Raw genomic sequence first — 20,336 nt, forward strand, 5'->3', positions numbered from 1 at the left:
GAAATCCCTTGTCAAATGCGTCGACCTGAGATGACACGAGTGGGGATGTTCATGCCAAGTGAGGGTTTCCAAGTAGGTGTAATGATGCTATGTGAGGCAGGGTGTAAAGGGTGTGGTAGAAGCTTCATTGGCGTCATCAGGTAGGCACCCTCCTTCATAGGTGTTTCAATGATATGTCAACAACGACTCCAAAGGGCTCATCTGCAACATCTTACAACCACGTTGTGCCCCCCTCTGCTTTAACTCACTCTATGAAGTGGACAGTGGGACGTGAGCAGGACTATAACACGAGGTCTGGTCTGAGGTTTGCTGTGCAGATCTCTCCTGGTAAGCATTGCTTCTTGCTCTGTCCACAGACAGCTTCCTTGTATCCCCCCTCGCTGGCCTGTGTGTGGCTTGGATGTATGGGCTTTGCTTTGCCTTGCATCTGCACTGACAAAGTCTATTGCAGGTAGATCAACATGGCTGTAATGTTGAGGTTAACATTTTTTAAGAAGTCAGCCATAGAAATATAATTTTATTTGACTCCACTTCAAAAAATGCTTAATAATGTCAAGCAGAACTTCGTCACAACCGTCCAAACCTGTTCAACGAACTCATCACTGTCTTATTTCTCAATAAAAGTAGTTCACTCACTAAAACCATATAATTTTCCCGCCAAAAAAATTGCTGCAGCCACTGGGGAAAGAGCTAGCATGCAATCCTTTCTACAAAATTCAACTCATTAATTTTCCTCTGAAATAGTTAAAACACCTATTAACACTTTTTTTATGCCAAGTAATGCCCTAAAAATCCTTCGAAATGTGATTGACTAGCCAGCTGTTAATTAGTAATACCTTGCTATTGTAATCTGCAAAGTAATCTACTTAAACTGTCATCAGCTAAGTATGCTAATAACGTAGCCAGTAGGAAAAAAACAGTTCGAAAGTTACTGACAATTATTCACTTTCTTGACCCTTCAGTTGTTGCTGTTTACACTCTCCCACTTCTCTCCCTTTGTCTTTATTTTGCGCACAAAGTTTGCCATGGACAAATAAGTTACTATAAAAGAGTATTTGAGTTGACATTCTTGGTTGCTTTACATCACAAGCTTTGAATGTTTTTGCTCTAGCTTATGCGAAAGTGAAATGTGACATTAAAAGCTGAGGTTACTGGATGCCATTCTGACAACTTGATCCACAACCCACATTGTGTTTTTTGCATACACTGCAGCTGGACTCTGAGCATAGATAAAGAAGAGACATTTTGGAGAACCTCTTATACTCTACAACACAGGTCAAATAAAATATTAAAGAGTTGGCTCTATGTTATATTAATGGAAGGATTTGCAACGACCCTAAAGCCTAAATATTTCTGTGTTGCTCACTGTGATGAGTGTGTTTTTACCTACAGGGATGCAGTAAGAGATGCTGTATGTTGGACGGTGGAGGATAAAGTGAGTGGTTGGCTCTGGAGGCAGCAGTATTAATGAACCATTTTATCACTGGTCCAGAGCCCTGTGACTTGCAGCACCTGCAAAGAACACCACGGCCTCTCTTCATCTTCACTGTGCTGTGGGAGGAAAAATTAGTCAGGAGACAACATAACCTAGTGAGTCAATATGTGTAATGAATTTATTTTGCAACCACCTGGTAAATGAGAACCCGCAGAGAGGGATCAGAAGATGAAGATCACAGAGCTAAAAAGTGGTCATTATCATCATGGAGCTAGAGGAAGCGAGTTTCATGTTAATGGGCTTTCCAGGAATGTTGTGATCGTGTCTTGATAATTGCCACATTTGAGAAACCACCCTTGTTAATAGCCTTTTGCAACTTTCCATGATAGTGCTTATAATTCCTGAACAGTTCGTTATCTCGATTTATGCTCAAGAATAATGTATAATTTGAGCTGTAGCCATGTAACTCAAGCAAAACTCTGTACTGTAAACATCTTAGAGGCGCAATTAAACAAAAAACACAGCCGATTTATTGTGCACATTGAGTTCAAACGACCGGGTTCTCCATAAAATCATGCTCAAATGCACTGGGAAATAACAACCATGAAAACGTGACGTGAAAGATGTCTCTGAGGTGGACAAGGCTGCATCAGTCTGTGAAAACAAGCGTACAAAGATAGCAACAGACTGCAAAGTACTTGAGGCAATAAAAACATGGAGCAAAACATCATCAAAACAGCACACAAGCATTATGAAAAAAATGCCAATATAAATGAAAATTCTCTTTCACTTATGCCAATAAAGGCAAACAAAGCTCGATGTAACACAACCATTGTGTCAAGGAGAGGACTTCCCCCTGGGGACACCCATTCTAAATATGTAGTCTGTGCACTCATGCAATGGTAAAAGCCCTCATTGACATACTGGTACTGGGGAGAAAACATGTATCTACAAACAGAAAGGAAATGTTTTGAAAGCATATTCATGAGAGCAGCAATAATGTTGCTTCAGTCCTTATAAAGGACCAAGAGGTTAAATAATGCTAACAACTGTTCATGCAGCGTCGTCTTAATGACAGAAGAGGGCCTCTTCTTTTTTTTAAAAACCAAATGTAACATCTTTCTTTGTCTGTAAATGTTTTATTCACCAGAAGGAGGGGATCATTGTTGGAGGGTTTCTTCTGTTGGTTTAAAGGTCCAGTGTGACGAATGTCAGAAATGGAAAATATTATTTAAGTCCATTAGTGTACCTGAAACTAAAAATCACTATGTGTCTGTTACCTAGGAACAGTGGTGTCAAACTCAATCACAGAGAGGGCGTAAATTAAAAACTGGGACTACTTCGAGGGACAAACAGGGTCAAAATTTATTAAACAGGATAGACAAGATATTGGATAAAGAGCATAAAGAAAACATATTTAGGTGGGCTACATCCTTCTTTTATGTACGTGTGCCAGATTTTCTAGCCTGCCTGTTCGTTATGTTTGGAGTTAGGTTCTGTGCTGTGGAAACGTGAGACGGCTCCTGAGTGTATTTTTGTTCATCTTCATCACAGAGAAAAGCTGCTCACACAGGTATGCAGTGTAGTGCCAGTTCACACTTAAAATGAACTATAGTTCACGTTCAAGGTTCATTTTTTTAAATTTGGAACTAAGTTCATGGTTCCAAAAGTGAACTAGGTCATGTTCATTTGTTCCATTTTTTATAAGGATGATTTCGATGACAAACTCACGATCATGTGTTTGATTATTAATCGATGGTGTTGGATCATGTCTGCGTGTCGCTTCCCTCATTTTAACACTCCTGACTGTGAGCGTCATGCCTAGTGTTGTACTGAGATGTTAAATGTTGATGAGTCCTTTTTCATGATGTTTAAATGCAGTCTCATAAACTCAGGAACAAATAAAACAAACACTTAGTTACTTAATTTACTGATCAGGTCCTGATAACTAATGATGAGTGTTTATTAGTTCAGTGAGAGCAGGTCAGAGTGGAGGAGGAAACAGAAACTCCAGCTCGTTCCGAACCAACTGCAGCTTCTGCTCTGATGACTGAGCAGCTGTGCCTGTGTGTTGTGCCAGTGAGTGTGCGCTGTCTGGGAGCACACACACACACACACACACACACACACACACACACACACAGACAGACACACACATTGTCTCTCAATCCTGGTATGTCACATGATTTTATTCACCCCAATTATATACTGTAAACTAACTTTATATAGAATCCATGATGAGTTAATTGTCATTGTATACTGTCTTTACTGGTTCCATACCAAAGAAGAAAAAAACATTTATTAATCAAATTACAGTTCGGTGGAATTTTTCAACAATTATCACATGTCTTTATTCCCGGATAACATATTTCTGCAGCTTTGTCATGACAACCCTGAATTTATTTCATCTCACTGAGCTGTGAGTGGCTATTCAAGCGGCTGTATTAATCAATATGTTCATATCAGTAATGGATCAAATGAAGATGTGTGTTTGATGTGTTTACTGCTGCCAGCTGGCCCAAAACACCTGCTGAATGCAGCTTTAAGTCTTTGGGATTCATAAAAACGTGCAGACCCTTATCAGTTATATATTGGAGGTGGAGTGTGGGTGTGGCATAACAAAATGTTCACCTCAGTGAATCCAGATGACAAATTCAATGTGACTGCTGAGTCTTTCATGCTCATTTGTCACAGCTGGATTACACAGGGGTAACACAGGGGCCTATTATTACCAGCCAGTTTAATACATAACTGCAAGTAGAAACACCACGAAACTTCACAAAAGGCTAAACGCTAATTATCTCCAGTTTGTATATACATGACTTCTAATGACCTCACCATCTGTTGAAAGTTGGTTGGAGGCAAAGTTGAAGTTAATTGGAAATTCTGCTGATTGGAAATCTTCAAAATATGTTCAAAATGCTTGAAATAATTGATTGATGCCCTCGGTTTTGCAGAAAGAAGCTTTTAAGCTTAACCTTCTAGTCAAAGCAGTGGTCAGCTACTGGTTTTCACTCCTTCTAATGAAGGGCTAACTACCTGCCATGGTGCAGGCTGAGTGTAATTTATCGTAATGAAGCACTTGGTAAGATAGATAATCAGCATTGTGGGTCCTGAGGACAGGAGTCAGAGCCACTGTATTAAAGAAACAAATCACTGTGGCCATTAACACAATGCAAACTAAATGTCAATTTTTCAATTAGCAAAGGAAGGAAGAAAAGGGCAAAGTGATTTGTAGCAATGAGTTAATGAGTAAAAGTCAGAAAAGTGACCAGATACCAAAGGACAGCTCAGCAAAGGGAAATTACAAATGGTTATTTCAAAGTCTGAGATTATGGACCTTCCCTCAGACAAAGGTTGGATAAAGGTTCCTCCTCACCCTTCCCTTGTTTACTTGCCTCCAGTTTCATCCAAATTTCTGGATGCCTACGTTATCTTCCATACATCGGTTAGCTAGACCACTCATCTTTTTGAGGGTAGCAGGGGGATTCTGGAGCCAATCCCAGCTGACATTGGGTGAGTGCTGCGGTAAACCTTTGACAGATCACCAGTGTCACACAGGGCTAATGTACGGAGACAACCTTTCATGCTCACATTCACACCTATTGTCAATTCAGACACCAGTCTGCATTTTTATGGACAGTGGGAGGAAGCCGGTGAATCGGAGATTATCCACACAAACAGAGGGAGAGAATGAAAACCCCAAACAGAAAGACTTCGGTCGAACCGCGAATCCAAACCTTCTTGCTGTGAGGCAACAGTGCTAACCACCACACCCCCATGTGCTATCCCCTGTGTTATCGTGACAACATACTTTTGTCTGCTTACATAAAGCCTAATATTGCTGTTTGATATATTTCTGATAGTACAAAAAAAAAGGTTTGCCCGAAGGCATTTATTTCTTTCAGATTCAAGGAAAGTGGCAAAAAAACTGTAGAAATTCCCCCAAAAGACTTTATTACTGACTTAAAACCAAATCTGATTTCCTTTTGGTGACTAATGTAAAAGACCTAACAGATGTTATATTACTCACTTATGAGAATTTCCCTCGACATTGTTTGGAGCCTCGATCCCTGAGGAGACCTACCACGCCCTTTGGAAACATCCAGGAATCTAATGCAATGGCTTGGCATTTTATTAATGATATCAAAGGATCAACATTGCTCTCCTTTTAATTAAAAATGGTAAATGGTTTGTATTTATATAGTGCTTTTCTAGTCTTGATGACCACTCATAGTGCTTTACATTACAGTTTCCCATTCACCCATTCACCCAGTGTATCTATTAGCAGCACAAATATTTTGTTCCATGAGGGGCAGCATCTTACATGCAGATGACGAAGACTGGGGATCGAACTGCCGACCTTCTGGTTGGAGGACGAATGCTCTACCACTCAACCACATCTGAGTCATTAGTGAGTCCTCTTCAAACAGTTTGACAATGACCTGTCACTTTTTATCGTTTGATTGCTAGACGTTGTGTGCAGAGCTTTTATTAATCAGTCTATGGAGCAAAGTGTCAGAGAACTATTTGTTCCTCCTACCTGGTTTATCTGCACTGAAGACTTTATAGTCAATGTTTTTCACAAACACGTGTGGCTTATATGAATATGATTTACGTAACTGTTGTTATTTTTATAATCATTGCATGTTGGTTATTTCAGAGGCGTGTTAAGCAACTGACACAATCTTCAGACCCAAGTTCACAACTTTAACTTTAACTTTAGCTCAAAATAAAAGTGCTGTAATTCCTCTCTCTATATAGCAATACTGCAACAAAATGAACATGTGCATTTACTTTAAAGACAGCTTGCTAAAGAAGAAGCGATTCTGTGTTGTTGAATGTTGATGCCATTAAGAAAGATCAGCATCCGCTACCTCTGTGCATGTCTGTCTCAGTTCAACAAGGTGAAATACAAATAATGAAATCATCAAAATGATCTGGCGTGATCGACAAGTTTAACTCACAGACAAACTGTTGGCACACTGCCTCCACCCCACTGACTGGAGAGAAAAATAATAAATAGGTCCTTGTCTAAGATGTGCCTAACATGTGATCAATAAAATGTTCAAGTCAGTGGTCTTGCGTACTAAGAGCCCACAATGTTAAGCTAACATGGGAACAATACGCTGTTTCTTCTCAGTCGGCTGTCAGGAGTCGGCTGATGGCAGAGAAGGGTGCACAGGGAGTTTGAATCAATAATAGAGACACCACTATGTTTGCAATGACTGCTCTACGCTCCATGGATGGTGTTCTGTTTTCATGTGCTAATGGATCTCAAGGGTCCTTCTGTATATATGTTAAGTATGGGCCGCAAAATGTAATCCGAGGATCGTAATTACAAAGCCGCAAAGTAAGCTAATTGCGTCTCTCATTACCTCCTTCATTCATTTAATCTGGGTTAACAAATCCTGCCATTGATCCCTGCGCTGGTGGGAGAGAAAAGAGCACCCGAGTGGGCCCTGGGGAAATTGATCAGCCATCTACCGAACGGTAAACTGATAAAGCATTAAGCTTCACAAATAGCCATGGCTTAGATGCTTTCGTTGTAAGGGTATTACACATTGTAATGTCCTTATTATAACTGCTGGGAACATACACTCTATGTTATAAAGATTTATTTGATGGCAAATGTGTAATTTCATTCCTGGGATTCATTTTGTCAATACATTATGTATCCTCTACAGAGATAGTGAGTGCCTTTAAAATAAAGACAATTCACAGCAACACCAAAGAGGAAAGAGTTACTTCTGATGTTTTATGCTTCTGATAATTTATCTGGAATTTCCTCGTCACCTCTGCACACACAAGACATTATCAGTTTATATTGCTGTCTTGGTTAATTACTTTTCCTGTTAATTGTGCGCTGCCACCATCAAAAGCACCTGATAGGAAACAGACCGCAGTGTAATCCACACCACTCTGAGCTGCTAAATTGCTTAATCACTGCCTTTCGAAGATGAGAGCCTGCATTATGCAGATTTATGGCTGTAAACAAATCCCTCCCTGGACTTTTCACTGCCCTAAGAAACACCAGTTTAAAGTTGAAAAGTTGAATGGAGTTGCAGCTCTCTCCAGTGTACACTGCAAGCAGCAATGAAATCATCACCTATTAAAACCTGTCTGGAGCCACAGCATTAACAGAAATACCTAGAGATGCTGAGTAAATATTCCACAGTAATAACATTTTTTGCTCTTTGCGTTTTTAGCTCAATTCAATAAGCTCGAAAACAAATTGCCTCAGCGATATTTTCTCCCTGTTGGAAGGCTCTTCTGATTTGGGCCTTTATTTCGTATATCCCCCTGCTGAATTATCACCTCCCGTCCCATTGATTCAACCCATTGTCTGGCGCTGGAGGCATCAGGGTTTTTTGAGAACTGCCTCTGATTGGAAAACAAGGAGGCCCTGCAGCTACAGGGGAGCCAACTGGAGACTGAGAAACTGTTCTCAATTCAATTTGCCACATTGATTGCGTTCATTGCTGCCAAGGTTAGTCCGTAACCCCATTTAATAAAGTGACCATGTCAGTGGCCTTGTGGTTACCTGTCTGCACAGACTGGGACATTTGGTTTTATTGCGATGCACAACAGACAAAAAAAAAAAATCATTTTAAACTGTGGACAGATTTCAATAGATGCAAGTTGGAGAAAAAAAAAAGGATTTAATTTTGATGGGAGTTGCACAACAGATCTAATTAAACACACCATACTGAGGTGTTTCAGATGTTTTGACCACTGTATTAATATAACATGACATTACCTCTACCAAAGAGGTTTAGTTTTGAATGTCTGTCTGCCTTTCAGCAGCTTTATTCAAAAACCACTGACTTGTTTCCCATATTGTGTGGAGGGGTGGGGCCTGACCTAATGAAGAACTGATTATATTTAGGAGCAGGTTTGCATTTTTTGTTCACATTCTTTCGGGCGTCGGCCTTGGCAGAGGTATGGCCTCCCTTTAGGTTCAAGGAATTTGCAGAGCGGTTGTTTGGGTTTATCAGTGCTGTGGATGTGGCACATTCACATTATTACTCAGTTACACTGGTGTGATTTGCCTGATTAAGAATTTGAAGTGACTGATTGAAGTTTTGGTTAGTGGAACGCTCATCATGTGGTTTTTGTGCAGCTGTCTTGTCTGTTAAGAGTCATTGTGAGGCACTTTGTGATGTCTTCAGTAGAACGGGACAACAAAGACATATTTTACTTCCATTTGGCTTGCAAATAGTCCCACAAGATAAATCAGCTGCCCTTTAAAGGTTTCTACCACAACCATGTCGGAAACGTCAACAAGGACCTAATGAAGCTTCTCCACTCACTTAACGCTTCATCAGCTCAAGAAGGCTCCGGTTGTAGACGCTTCGCCTGCCGGCTTAAAGAATGCCAAACCTTGAGAATGTGATGACATTTGTCATGTTGAAGTGACATTTTTAAAGCCGCCCTGGTGGCATGAAGTGAGATGGGAAGCCATGTTGCCTAAAGTAACCTTTTCTTTCCAAGTTCTTTTCATTCTGACATTTTAAAGGATCTTGGGATGAGGTAGAGGGTGGAGTGGGGGGGTTGACTTTGTAGTTTCACACCAGCTCGGGCTAACAGTGAATGCTAAGCTGCTGGGAAGCTGTGGGAAGGATGTTCCTCTGTTTTCTCTTTCAGAGTTATTGGATTATACAGCGGGAAGATTCAGTTGGTTTTCCATACAGCACCACTGCAAGTGTAAAAGCTTTTCATTTATAACGGAAATGTGCCGATGACAGGTTGCAAAAAAGCATTCCACAATTGAAAAGTTAATAACTGCAAAACCAGTGTTTTAATTATATTAACACTCCGCTGAGTCATGATATACTTTAAAAGGTTGATTATGTTCAACAGTTCAAGGCAAAAAAGCAGAAAACAAAGGTCTAGAAATCTAATAAAATGCAGGCAAATTAATAGAATAAATTAAAAGGGTTTAATGTCATTTAGGATTACAGCAAACAACAATGCTGTAGAATAATTGTTTTAGCATTTCAGGGTTCCCTGCGATAAAAAAAAAAAAAAAAACTTTAGTAGAGTATGCAGTACTCTAGTTACCATCGACTATTAATACCTCTCACGGTTAGTGTTTTGGAAGATTCATGTTTGTCATGATTTTTCCGTGGGTGTTTTCCCTGTGATTCACGTCCTTGGCAGTTTATGGAAACGTTTGGCTTGTAGTCATGGATTGAGCTTCCTTTCCTCATGATTGCATTCCGCACAGTCTTTGCAGCAAAGTAAACATATGCACCAACAACAAATAAGACAAGAAGATGAGAGAGGCACATAGGGCATTTCTCAAACAACAAATTTGTTCTTGGTGGTTGAGCCGCTCTTGGTGGCTGTGTCTGCGTGGGACTGGTAGCCGATGGTCATCTTTGTGGGAAGCCCCAGGCGCTCCTTGTACACTCTCCTGTTATGGAAAATGGCAACATATGACAATGTAGAGATCGCCACCACCTGTGTTTGAGATACTTTCAACTGACACCAAACATCCGTCTCACCCTATGTGTGTTACAGCTTCCCGGTTGTCGTAGTCTGCGGTCCACACGGCTATTTTGTCTCCTTTTGTGCGGATGTTGACCACGGCTCCGCAGACATGATCGCTGTAATCGTCAAAGGCCTCTCCGACTAAACACAGCAGCTGATGGAGGGATAGAGAGGGAAGAAAAGGGCTATTGAGATAACCTGATGAGTCACATCGTAACTTTAAATATAATCGCAAATCCACCACATTCTCACAAAAGAGGAAGGCCACAGACATTGTTGGCTTTGTCACCTTGATCACTGAATCAGTGTGAACTGTGGGATTCCTGCGCTCTTTCATTCTGGTCTACGCAAAACATTTTCAGGTTGAGATGTGATTTTTTTACAATTCATGTTTGACCTTTCTAAGATCAGTGAGGGAGAAAGAGTATTTCACAATGAAATAACTTTTTCAATAATGAAAACTATCTCAGTTGGAGCTATAACATTTAAATACTATACTCGAAACACCTTATCCTTCAAGGGCCATTTTTAATTCATTGTTCAGCTGCTGGAATACTTGTGTTGCATTTGTGCATGTAAAGAAAGGGAAAACCAGCTCTTTATTCTGATTCAGGAGTGAGTGATCACCTAAAGTTATAGTCACAACAAATAAATACCTTCAATTAGCCGTTTTTTTAAATATATATTTGTAGCAGTTTGCAAAACCATATACATTAATATATAATGAGTAGAAAGGTTTGCAGTTGTGTGGTGGTGTATTCGCAACCCTTCTGCCTTCAGTCTGTTAAAATGTCTGTGAATTTTTACACCAAGTTTTAAAATATTGTCATTGTCAGATATTCAGAATATATCCTATGTTTATTATTTGTTTAATAATCAGGCTCTTTGTGATTGTGGTTTAAACAATATGATGTAAACCATTGTCTGCGCAGGAAGATGGATGGGCAGCTCCAAAATGTCAGCAAATGAGACTTAAACCTCCAAAGAACACGTAATTTTTCTCAAAGATGGTTTCTCTCATTTATGATTATTATCCTACTGCTTTATATCAATTTTTCCGGTAGATGTGGTTTCAAATAGGTATTTGATGCTATAAAAACAGGCTGAGACGGCATGATTTAAGACAGAATTGTGATTGGTAGAGCATGTGAATCAGCAGAACCCTGATGCCACTTCTCAACTCCACACTCACTAATGCCCAGACTCAGGCTTTGAATAATATCTCTAGTGAAAGATGGCAGCACCCATGCTTGGGATATTTTCTACAACATAGCCTCCGGCTTGTAGTGGCAGCACACCGCTTAGCATCAATCCGACCACCTGCGTTGTTTTACCCAGTCTGGCTGCGAAGTCTTCGTATTATCTGCAAAGTATTTTCAACAATTTTTCCCAGAACACCTTTTATGATCAGATCTGTGAGGGAAACGTCTAGGTAGTGGCAGCTCCGAGATCAGGACTAAGCATCCCTCCACAACTCGATACGAGAGCCTAAAAGGAGCTTATTTAAAACTGTCTGCAATCGTTAAAATAGGTCTTGCTTAGCTCAACATATAGTAAAACATTTAGTGTGAATGTCATTAGAAAAACCTAAGTGAACCCTTTCAGCCCACAAGAGTCTCAGTATTGACAGTACAGTTCAGGAAGGGCTGGTGAGCAGTGTTGGGGAGTAACGGAATACATGTAACGGCGTTACGTATTTAGAATACAAATTATGAGTAACTGTATTCCGTTACAGTTACAAATTAAATAGATGGTATTCAGAATACAGTTACATTGTTGAAATCAGTGGATTACATGACGGTACTTCTCTGTTTCACGAGTTTAATCACTGTCTCGTAAATCCACCGGAGGCAAAGCCCCCAGGAAGCAGCTGGAGACCAGGGCTGCCGTAAGAGCGCCCGGACCCCGGCGGCGTGAAGAAGCCTCACCGCTACCCGCTCGGGACCGTTACAGGCCCCGGGACCTTGGCTCTGAGAGAGTTCCGTCGCTACCAGAAATCTACGGAGCTGCTGATCCGCAAGCTGCCCTTCCTGCGCCTGATGAGAGAAGACCAACCTGCGCTCCCAGAGCTCTGCTGTCATGGATCTGCAGGAGGCCAGCGAGGCACGCCGGGTTCACACCGGACGCTGAAGCGACGCTAAAATAATATCACCCGTTGACCCAGTAGTATAAAAGCATATAGTCACTTGTTGCTCCAACATTAACTGCAACAGCGTCCCAATTTAATTTCATCCATCTTCAAGAACTTCTCCGCTGTTTGCTCCGTTCAATGTCGGGTGTCGAGGGTAAATTACGTATTCTCCGCCCCCCCCCCTCTCTTTTTATCTTTATGACTGCTTGTGTGTCTGTATGGAGGGGCAGAGGGGGGCATTTAATAATGTGATCGGTCAAATTGGTAAATTTAAAACTCCAGGACAACAGAAGGGGAATACAAACTATGGGATGCATGCTTTATCATTTATATCATATAAAATATGTCATCAATATCGTTTGAAATCATTTTTCAGTGTGTTTCCTGGAGCGATACGCTCGCGTCAAGCGCAAAAAAAAATAGACTCGACGCCGAAACGATCGTAGCACGGCGCGAGGCAGCCTTGGCGCAGGGGTGGGGTCCTTCAGCCTCCGGTGGGACCCGCACAGAGGTGGGAGTGGATGGGAGCCGGACATCCAGCGGGCCCGCAGCATCGGTGGAGAGAGAGTTTAAACTGCTGCTGCTCCACTGACTATAACAACGCCGCAATCATACACTTAAAAAATGCAATACAAACCGGAAGTATTCCAAGTATTCAGAATACGTTACTCAGATAAGTTAATGTAATGGAATACGTTATAGATTACATTTTTGTGCATGTATTCTGTATTCTGTAACGGAATACGTTTTGAAAGTATCCTTCCCAACACTGCTGGTGAGTCACAGCTTGATAGATGTCTGTGTCAGTGACCTTTAGAGCAGCAGGAGAGCTCACTACACTGTGTGGACTGGAGATTTAGCAGCGAGCAAGTCAAATTTCAATTATACTTATCTGAGTGCGCTGTGACCTCATCATCAGCTCAGCTCATAGTCAAGGGGATAGCAAATTTTCTTAGACATTAGTTGAAGATTGTGTGCAAAAAAAGAGAGGACTGAAACATTCACATCTGTGGCCCAGATCAGTTTGGAAAGTTATAAAAGGAAGTAATAACCCGTATAAACATTGTGAAGGATGTAATAATAGAGTGGTCGACAAATTACATCTGACAGCAGGTAAGAAAGGCTCAGAGGAGCCACAAGGAAGGATTAATTTGATCACTTGTTTGAGTAACAGCACTGAAGACTTGACAAAGCAGAACTGAGACGCCCAAAACTTACTGTTTCCAGCCAGAAGCGGTCCAGGTCTGATCTCCTCATCTGCTTGTTGAGTGTCATCAGCCAGCGGCCGCCGCGCTTGTTCCTCTCGTCTTCCCACATGGGTTCAATGCCATCCTGCAGCGATGGTTCAAACTGTCAATGCACATCCCAAAGCACTGCACCACAACTTCAACACAGCCTTAAAAAGTGAGGTATGGACAGTTTTCCCACATTGGCTACAGGAAGAATATCTTTTGCGGCCTTCAAACTATCACAGTGGAAAATCTTGAAAACCAATTGTAGATGTCTGCAGTTGGAATACTTAAAGGATAGCGAGAGATCAGCACTTGTCCATTGATGGTTCAATTTGTTTCACATTTTCTCAACAAGTTTTATTTCTAACCTACTATACAAGATTGGCCTTGACATCCTCAATCAGATCACCATTCTTGTGTTTTTTTCTTGTCTTTGTTCAAGTGCGTGATCTTAAAGTTTCAGATTGTGTACTGCTTTCACTTAAAACACAAGGCTCACACTCAGACTCTGGGTGTGCTTGGATTTGCCCTGCTTGTGCTCAAACTGAGCGCTTGTAATCAGATATTTTGTTGCCTGAAAAGATTTCTTCTCCTCACCCTCTTGCTGCTTCAATTTTTTCTCCTGCAGCTGCAGAGATAACAAATGAAATTGATCCGCCTTTGTTGTGAGCGTGTTAGCTTTACTTCTTTGGAAGTCCCATATGGGCGGATACTATAACTATAAAGTTCATGCATGCACGCCCTCCACAGCTTTATTATTTCACCAGCTTCTCGTCTGTGTGCTTGAAGTACAAACATCATCTTCATGCAGCAGTCCCGCAGATCCCTGGTCAACATTAAGGGGCAAATTGAAGGAAGTGTTTCTATATTATAGTACACTGTCAATGATAAAAACAAAATAGACACCGTTTAATTTTCCTCTTTGTATTCTACGGGTATAGTGCCAACAGCAGAAGTAACCAGATAGGCAATAGACACACCTACAACAGGGGCACAGGGTTTTCAGTGAAAGTATTACAAAATCTGAACGTGATATCAATCCTGCTCTCAAACCGAAAGACCACGCTCATGAATTAAGATAAGGACAAAAAAACAGTGTAAATAGAAAGACACTATAATTTCATATCTGAAATTTGTTCAACTTTAATTTTACAGGTGCTGATAAACTAGCTCCCCCGCTATGAATACCGGTTCACTCATTAATCTCTTCCACAGGTGATACTGCCAGGGATTTACATAAAAAGCTGGCTGATCAAAGAGCGCAGTCATATTTGATGACTGCCTTTTCCATTTATTATTATCACCTACCTCAAATGCAGTATAATTAGTGGCTGCTCCTGCTTTTCAACTTACAAGAAATTTCCACCCACGCTTCTCATTTTCTATCAGCACTGTGGCTAAATGAGCTCTTTTAATCGGATGAGTTCTGAGATTTAGTCAGAGAAAAGGAAACCTGTCCACTTCAGTGTTTGTTTGCCTACCCTCCGGTAATGATGCTGCCATTTTGACTGGAATTATTTGGTTCAACAATCATAATTTAAACCTGCTGTCATAAAGAAATCTTGCAATTGGGTATTATTGGTGTGCTGGTGATAAAAATGATTTTAATACGCTTCAGTTCAGAAACCCAACTGTAGCATGACAGTTTATAGCTGCCTATCTAATGTCTCAACAAAATAAATGAATAATGTAAAAGCTAGATATTTGTTTCAATAGCTCATGTCCATTTAAGTGTGAACCACCACCACTTTAGAAGAAATATGTTTTATAGTTATTAACATTGTGTCACAGACAGAAAACACTGTAGTTCATATAGATGAACAGAGCTGTTCTAAGCAGGGTTGGTCACTGTTACGCTTTAATACTGAGGAAGAAGAATTTTAAGACTTTCTCTGCACATTTACACAAATACAAAATTTAAATAAATGGACACAAACTTACCTTAAAAAGTGAGTAATCGCAGCCTGACATGAGGTTGCTTGACACCTGGATGTGATTGTAGAGACTAGAAGGGACGAGAGCACAGCATTAACGAAACAAGCTAATTCATCGCTAACGCATGTAATGGTTATTCAAAAATGCAGCATCTGTTCAGGACATTTGATTGCTCCCTCCATAGTTGTGCAGAAAAACTAAGAGAAGACTCAGGGAAATGTATAGCTCCTTACGCCCAGAAATCTTCAACCGTGTCAAATTTGGAGATGAGCCGCAGGTTGGCCTGCCACGTCTTGCTCTTGTCATTCTTGAAGAACCAAAGAGACCAGCTGTTGGGCGAAAAACAGAAAAGGTGGAAATTTGAATATATGTCACAAGCCCCTAATTAAAACATGAGGTAAACAGAACTAACCAAAAGCCATTGAGCTGTGGAGCAGCGTGGATGCTGCTGACAACACCGCCCAACTGTTAAGTATGTCACACTGTCACTCGCGTGGTCAAATTAATTGTGACACAGTGTCATATTTGTTCATCGCTAAATCCTCTCACAGCTCAACAACTGCCTTTACCCCTCTAGGTTCGAGAAGAATAAATAATTGTGTGGCTGTTGACACTAGAATAAAACCATTAATGCCACTTGTCTGTCGGGGGCCACAGGTACAACTGTATTTGCATACATACATAAATACATAAATATAAGTGCCGGCTTCGCTATATGTCAAATCCGTGTATTCCTTGTTAAATTGTCCAGTTCAATATTTCATTGTTTGACTATAGGTCATAATCGGAGGCGGTTTATATATTTATCAGTCTTTTTGACTGGCAGGTTCACCTCTAGCACCCTATGACCCTGTATCAAAACACAGAGATTGATAAAATGAATGAAAGGCAGACAGAAGGCTTGTCTCTGTTGTGCTCTGTCATAACTGTAAATAAAGATGGACAACGCGTCCCCACTTCCTCACACTATTTACAATTTAGCGCGTTTGAAGCCTCAGTCTGTATGGTAGTGATCAGGCAATGCAGCTGCTTATCAAGGTCTCACCGATACATACATACCAGTCATGACTCAGTCTCAGCTGTTAAACATGACGTTTCACCCTGTTTGAATAACGTCAAATAACTAATTAAAACAAGGGAATTTAAAACTCGATCATTATAGTTATAAGAACGACCTAAAATGACGGAAAACCATCTTTGAGATAAATGTATTTGAACTTTGTACTTTGAATCAGTTTTGTCCATGTCTCATGAACTGACATGGAGGAGGCAGGATTTATCACCTACACTGCCACCAGCCACCAGGGGAGCAATAGAGATGTTTTGGCCTCAACTTTGGGGAGCTGTCATGATATCCATCTTTATGTACAGTCTATGTGCTTTGGGCACTGGTGTTTTTAAGCCAGTACAGTAAAATAATAGTCATTAATCTTGAAACAACAGTCGGGGGGTTTAAGTGTTAGTATATTTAAAACCTCACAGTTTGAGCTGTGAGTCACCGATAAAGTGTTAGTGTAGGGTCCAACTTTATTTCTTTAAGCAGACTCTCTGTTCAATCAGTTTATGTATTGTACCTTTTGGGCATAATTAACTTCATGCATTTTAACTTTTATAAAATATTAATACATTGCTTGTTTGTATTTAGCACCAAGGGGAGCTGAGTATGGATTCAGAGGTAAAAACTGAAAGTCTTTTAACCGGTCACAAGAGCATAACAGTCAATCACAGTCTGACTGTGGGGAAATAAAAGACCCCAACCCAGCAAACTGTATTTGTTTGGAATGTGACAGGAGATCTACTTTAGCACATGAACCACATAACCACCCACATGGCATATACAGAATCGACAAACAGCTCAGTAATTACTCATCCATGTGCAAAGCAAACATGTTTATTTTGAGGAAAGAGGTTTTTGGTGCTTCTATTTGGTGGTTTGACTTATTCTTTAATATGAACTGTGCACAAACAATTTTGTGAAATGCGAGGTTTCCTCTCAATGAACAAGGAATTCACTTTTTTCAGTTTTTATGTCTTTCTTTCAGTTCCCTATAGGAGGCCCCATTCAGGAGAGAGGAGGAGGGGTCATTCAGTTTCTGAACCACACATAGAGATAAAACAATTGGGGGACGCAGAAGTCAATATATGAGTCTATGAAGCTGGTGATGGACCAGACTGCATTTGAATACTACGTGATAACTACGTGTAATTATCTTTTTCACATTCAAAAGCATACTTTACCCAAATAACGTATTATTCACGTTACTTACTTTCATCAACTTTTTTAAATTTAAACCCAGTAAATTCCACAAGCCAACCAAAGATTTAAGCTGCAATCACTAGTTAGGTAATCAATCAGCTGATTGATAGACAAATTACTATTTTGAAACCATTTAAGTAATTGGTCTTCTGTGATATAAAAATTGAGAACTGTCAAAAGCATTTAGTCGGTCGACTAAATAATGAATTAATCATTCAAACAAAAGTAAATGCCTGTATTAATAAAAATCTTCAACGCCATGTAGTGAATAATGGATCGTTCACACCGATGCAGACATTTTGAAAAAACAACTTCCTCCTGTGTTGGGGCCTCTCGTCCACATGCAACTTTATGTCAATTAGGGCTGCAACTAACGACTATTCTGATAGTCGATTAGTCACCGATTATTGAAACGATTAATCGACTAATCGGATTATGAATGACACAAATTCTCAATTGCTATTATTTAGCAAGCAGCTTTTAAATTTAGCTTGAGGTTGTTCAAGGCATGTGATGACTGAAAATAAAGACAATAAAGATTGATACTTCATTATAAAAAATGTCTTTTAATAAACTTTGCTGCATATAAGGGTACTGTTGACACAAAAGCAAAGAAAAATCAAGTTTTTGTCCATTTTATTAATAAAAACATCAACAAACGAAACTACAGTCTTCTTCGGACTAAATCATTTTGATTAAAACAAGACGTTTGTCAGGCAATAGGATAACATTTCGCTTTTAAACTCGTTAAAAAAAAGTAATTACCTCCTTTACAACATATTTTTGTAATGGATGCTAGAATCCTGCGTGCAGGTATATACGTTTAAATATAACATCTGACAGAGGCGAGTCCGCATCGTCTCCGTTACGAAGTCACACGTGCCGCCTCCTCAAATGCGCGTGTCCTGCTTCAATGGAGAACAGGTAGTTTTTTTCGGGCTGTTACGGGTGAAGTTCTCCCGAACTTTTTACTTCCTGGTGCGCGACTGCCGACATTGGTCCATGTTTTGTCGCTATTGCTCATGCGCGACTTTCAGAGACAGGAAGGGAGCGAGATGGCTCACTCCTCAGGTACTTCCATCAGCACCTCCGGTAAAACAACGTTAAGTTCCGCTGCGCGGCACGAGAATCACGCGCTATGACGTCACCAACGATTCATCGACGAGTAAATTCGTCGGCGACTATTTAGGTCATCGATTTTTGTCTTCGACGTCGACTAATCGTTGCACCCCTAATGTCAATATAACTGCGATTTTTACAAAAACCTTCCAAAGTGCCGATTTTCAAGAACAACAGTTTCTATATAGTTTCTACAGTGTTTGGGAAAAGATGATGTCTCCGCTTACTTCAGGCATTCTCACTGTTGCTTTATATCAGCACTGTGTGGCACAAAGTTCTTGGACAAGGTGATAAAACAGATGTCCATTAACAATAAGCAAAGATGCAGGTAAATAAAATAGAATGAGATGCTTTTAGTTAGAAAATGCAGTTTTTTTATGCAATGTAAAGGTAGTAGTGTAGATGTTGATGGCTGTTTCAAATCGATCTAACCTGTTCTGGAGGGGATGTTTGATGTAGGCCTCTGGGCTCACAATCTCCAGTCCCGACACATCAGGTCCATCTTCCTCAGGCAGCGTTGGACTTGCGCTGGTTTCCTACAAGGCAGAGAGGCAGATGTGAGGTAAAAAATCTCTAGTGGTGATCTCACTGGAGAAAGGAACCTGTACCAGCTACCACCAATAACTGTCCATTGCATAAGTGGACCTGATTACATTACATCACATTTCATTTAGATGACGCTTTTATCCAAAGCGACTTAGGATAAGTATATTCAAACATGAGGGAACAAACCCACAACAAGAATCAAGAAAGTACAATTTCTCCAAAAAAACAAAACTACAAAGTGTCATTTAAGATGGTGGTGGCACCATAACTATAAACAACTTTTACCCAGTGTCCAGCTGATTTATCAAGTGCTGGTTGTGATCTCAGATGAGATCAGTAATCTGCTGAAGAATCTAACATATGTAAAAAAAAAAATAAGAATCTGTGAGTGTTGACTTCTGAACCCTGATGTGAACATCTGGCACACATTTCACTGTGATGTCAACCTGGTGTTTGGCGAGCGACCATTAACTCGTGTACACCACGACATTTCTATTCATTATACAGGGCTACACACCCACTATGAACACATTAAAACATTTCAGCTAAACTCAACATTCGGTATACATGTTAAACAGCAATCCTGATCAATGAGGTGACAGATCGTGGTGACATTCACCCACGCTGCTCCACTATGTACGTTTAGACACTAAAATAGTCACTGAAGTCAGCAGAGAGCAGCGTCAACTAATTTTGAAGGTCGAAAATGTGACTTCAAGAACACAACTATTTAGCACTTTACGTAATTCAACGTGCCGAATTCACCAGTAATCTATTACAGTTCCTAATGTTTTGGAATCAACACGCTTTCTTCACGTATTCGACCAGATTACTCAATCGAGTGCTGAAGTGAGTAGTTCTGTAATGGAGGTCTGTGTGGCCAGAGTTAACGGCACGTTGGTAACGTCAGCCTTAAAGTTGGGAGACACACGAGTGCTGCTCCTGGGTCGTGGCACGGAACACACACTTGAAAACAACACGAGTGCTAACAGCAACAGCCACTTTCCGCCTGAGGGAAGAATCGTACAGCTGTTCCGGAACTTTTCAAATGTTCTCGGCCCGTAATTAAAGCAAGAAGCCCCCCCGAAAAGAGTGTTTAGTAGTGTGGAGAAAGTGCTCACCGGTTCGGCGGTCGCCATCTTATAATTCTCGGAGTGGGGGAAAGTCTCCGCCGATTGGACGGGA

At 40.6% G+C, this 20,336-nt stretch overlaps 1 protein-coding gene across 1 annotated transcript; it reads right to left on the reverse strand.

The window, feature by feature from the left end:
- Positions 1-9,217: 9,217 nt before the first annotated feature.
- Positions 9,218-20,324, reverse strand: eif4eb (eukaryotic translation initiation factor 4eb). The gene is made up of 7 exons (XM_061083177.1): positions 20,273-20,324; positions 19,038-19,141; positions 15,463-15,558; positions 15,236-15,299; positions 13,281-13,394; positions 9,946-10,085; positions 9,218-9,854 (listed from the first exon to the last, which is right to left on the reverse strand). The coding sequence occupies exons 1-7, from the start codon at positions 20,288-20,290 to the stop codon at positions 9,740-9,742; spliced, it is 651 nt and encodes a 216-aa protein (XP_060939160.1). The 5' UTR covers positions 20,291-20,324; the 3' UTR covers positions 9,218-9,739.
- Positions 20,325-20,336: the final 12 nt, after the last annotated feature.

Source organism: Limanda limanda, chromosome 12 (genome assembly GCF_963576545.1).
Source record: "Limanda limanda chromosome 12, fLimLim1.1, whole genome shotgun sequence".
NCBI lineage: Eukaryota > Metazoa > Chordata > Actinopteri > Pleuronectiformes > Pleuronectidae > Limanda > Limanda limanda.

What these genes read in the sequence shown, in the direction of transcription:
- eif4eb (XM_061083177.1), bottom strand. An exon ending in AAACATCCCCTCCAGAACAG is followed by an intron (nt 15,559 to 19,037) that starts GTTAGATCGATT and finishes TTCGCCCAACAG; the next exon opens with CTGGTCTCTTTGGTTCTTCA. An exon ending in ACCGCTTCTGGCTGGAAACA is followed by an intron (nt 10,086 to 13,280) that starts GTAAGTTTTGGG and finishes TCCCTCCATCAG; the next exon opens with CTGCTGTGTTTAGTCGGAGA.